The sequence below is a fragment of the Phytophthora parasitica genome (genome assembly GCF_000247585.1).
Source record: "Phytophthora parasitica INRA-310 unplaced genomic scaffold supercont2.61, whole genome shotgun sequence".
Classification (NCBI taxonomy): Eukaryota; Oomycota; class Peronosporomycetes; order Peronosporales; family Peronosporaceae; genus Phytophthora; species Phytophthora nicotianae.
Genome location: NW_008649047.1, coordinates 10776 through 13423, shown reverse-complemented (window position 1 = coordinate 13423; position 2648 = coordinate 10776). Strand labels below are relative to the sequence as shown.

Sequence of the window (2648 nt, the reverse complement as noted above, 5' to 3'; positions counted from 1 at the left end):
GAATTAACCAACACGTGCTGGACGGAGTGTCCGATGGATTATCCCGTGGAATGTGGCATGCAGTGCATCCAACAGAACAATGACTGCGGTCGTGAGAACGCTGCCAAGATTTCTGCCGTTGCCATGTCCGCCTTCAGTATGGCCACCTTTGGCGTGTTCGGCCAGTTGGCCAAGTACGGAAAGCACGTTAGCTGGGCTGTCAGATGCGCCAACTACATGATGGTCTTTGTGAGAGCTGTCGTGCGTTTCACCCGCAACCAAATGGTTTTGGAGCCGCAGACATCACAAGCAAAACTTCTACTACTGCTGTACCAGACCAACTATGTCGTTAGTGATCTTCCAGCTACGATTTACGCGTGCTCGGGCAGAAAAGTTCCGGCTGGTCTCCAGCTAACACGTCGGCTTATCCGCACCGCTCAGTTGGTTCTACAGCTGGTGATCACCTACGATGATGAAATTATCGAAAGTTGGGAGAAGTTCAAGGCTTTCATGATGAAGGCCAACTTCACAGAAGCCGCAGAACAAATTACGGAGGGAGAGATCTCAAGTCTGGTAACGGCTATGAAGCAGAACTCCACATGTGGAGACGACCTCAAGACGTTGACCAACCAGGTCTGGATGACGGTGGACGAGTACAGACAGAAGGATCCCAAGATCAGCGAGTCCGAGCTACGTCTAAAGCTGAGCGAATCGGATCTTCTGTTATACGATATCCCGACGGTGACCAACAACTGTATGACCAAAATGATCTCCGAGTCTACGGTGGCCACCGCCTACAAGACACGCAATACGCTCCGCAAGACCTACTCTGTAATGATCAACGATCTCATCAAGTCCGGCAAGAGCGACAACGGTTCATCCATGGCCGCGAAGCACGCTGCGTATGTGTGGATCGACAATGCTTTCACGTTACTTTCATATGGTTGGGAACCCACTGATTTGTCGACACTATTTGGAGAATACCTCCAGACCATTTGCGGTCCTACCCAGTTCATGGGTGAAATCGATGACGGCAACGAACTCGCCACTCTGGGAATGAGTGCGCTTCACAAGGCCTTCAAGAACAGTACGCTGTCTTGGACCAAGAAAGGTGACGGCGCTGTTATTATTAACTTTAAGAGTAAGGATACCAAGGACGTGACGGTTAATATCAAGTCCGGTGGTGACAAAATCGACGAAGTCAAGCTCAAGGCTGGGGGGACCGCCCAGTGGAGATCAAATATTACAGCGCTTGGTGGCAAAACGCTGTATCTAGACCGCTGGCGTCCGGGATTTCTCGGTCTCCCTGGCTCGGGCGGCGGTTCCCTGGTGTTATGGGTACCCATTTCGCGCCAGGGCGGCCATTTGGAGCTCAATGCTCAGCTCAATGTGAGCTAGAGAAGTACTAATTAGAGTGTGTTTGTTTTTGATAGTCTACAGTAAAATCGCCAAAAAAAGGTGCTAGAATTACTATACTAAGTTATAATACACTTCGAAATAGATCAAATTTAACCAGTGTCTATTAAGCTGCTTTGTTCTACGAGTAGAATGTGTTCCAGCAGCACAACTCGTATATCTGACTAGTGTCTGCGTGTTGCAGTAGCTCGTTTAAATTAAGAGTTTCAACTAATGGCTTGTTGTGATCTAATCAATGATCGGGGGAGAGAGAGTAGTTCCTTGTGTTAGTTTACAGTTAATCGGAGTTTTGCGACTGTTTAGGCGCTTCTGTGTGGACCATAGGAACAAATTTATATACCGGAGTATATGAACTGTTCTTCTTAAAAACTGATATTTAGAACGATCAATTTCTAAAAACATTTTATTCTTTTAGAGCTAGGGAACCTTAATGATTTTTCTAGTTCTAGAATGTACCTTCCAAATCTCGCTTTATCTAAAATAAGCAACAACAAAAAAATACGAGGCATGGTTCGTAATTTTGGCTCTTGGATACATGTATGTACATTTCTTAGAGGTATTTGACCCAGACGACAATGCTCTCACACTAACCGTAAACGACACGATATACCTACAGGTTTTCGACATGAGCGCATCCTGACAAAGTGATGGACTCGACCGAACCTCTTACTGCAATCACGTGTGCCCCCACAGGGTTTTTGCTCATGAACGCGGGCAGAACTGGCATTCGCAGACAGGCAATTCAACACAGCAGTGGACACATTCGGTTTCGGTTTCAGCAACGTGGGGGAACCAATGTACACGCTTCATGAATTCGTCTTCAATACCTAGCAAGACCGACGGTCGTCACACTTTGCTGTTGACGCTCAGAGCAGCTGTACGTGGCGGTCGGGTAACGACTCGGGAGTCTTGATCGAAGGATGAATGATTCGTTGCGGAACGATGTCTTGAAGTTGTACAGTTTCTTTTTTCTTTTTGCCCGGATCTGTATGTCATCCCTCTCTAACTCGCAAAGCTGGGCTTGTGCATTGAAAGCGTCGTGTGAACAGCTATTCAGTGACGCGGCCGGCGCTGGCAAACAGTTTCTGTGATCTCATTGGTGTGTACGTCTCGATTATCGATAGGCGAAAAGCGCTACCGTGCTCACCCTAGACCAGAAACTGTGGCCTGAGCACAAAAGATCGACAAAGTGAAACTGTATATAATCTAAACAATTTAAACTGTATTAATAAACTATCTATTATTTATATAAT

At 46.7% G+C, this 2648-nt stretch overlaps 1 protein-coding gene across 1 annotated transcript; it reads left to right on the top strand.

Moving 5' to 3' along the window:
* Positions 1-33: 33 nt before the first annotated feature.
* Positions 34-1377, top strand: PPTG_16944 (hypothetical protein; the record flags this gene model as incomplete). The annotated part of the gene is made up of 1 exon (XM_008914518.1): positions 34-1377. One exon carries the CDS (start codon positions 34-36, stop codon positions 1375-1377), a length of 1344 nt encoding a protein of 447 aa, XP_008912766.1.
* Positions 1378-2648: the final 1271 nt, after the last annotated feature.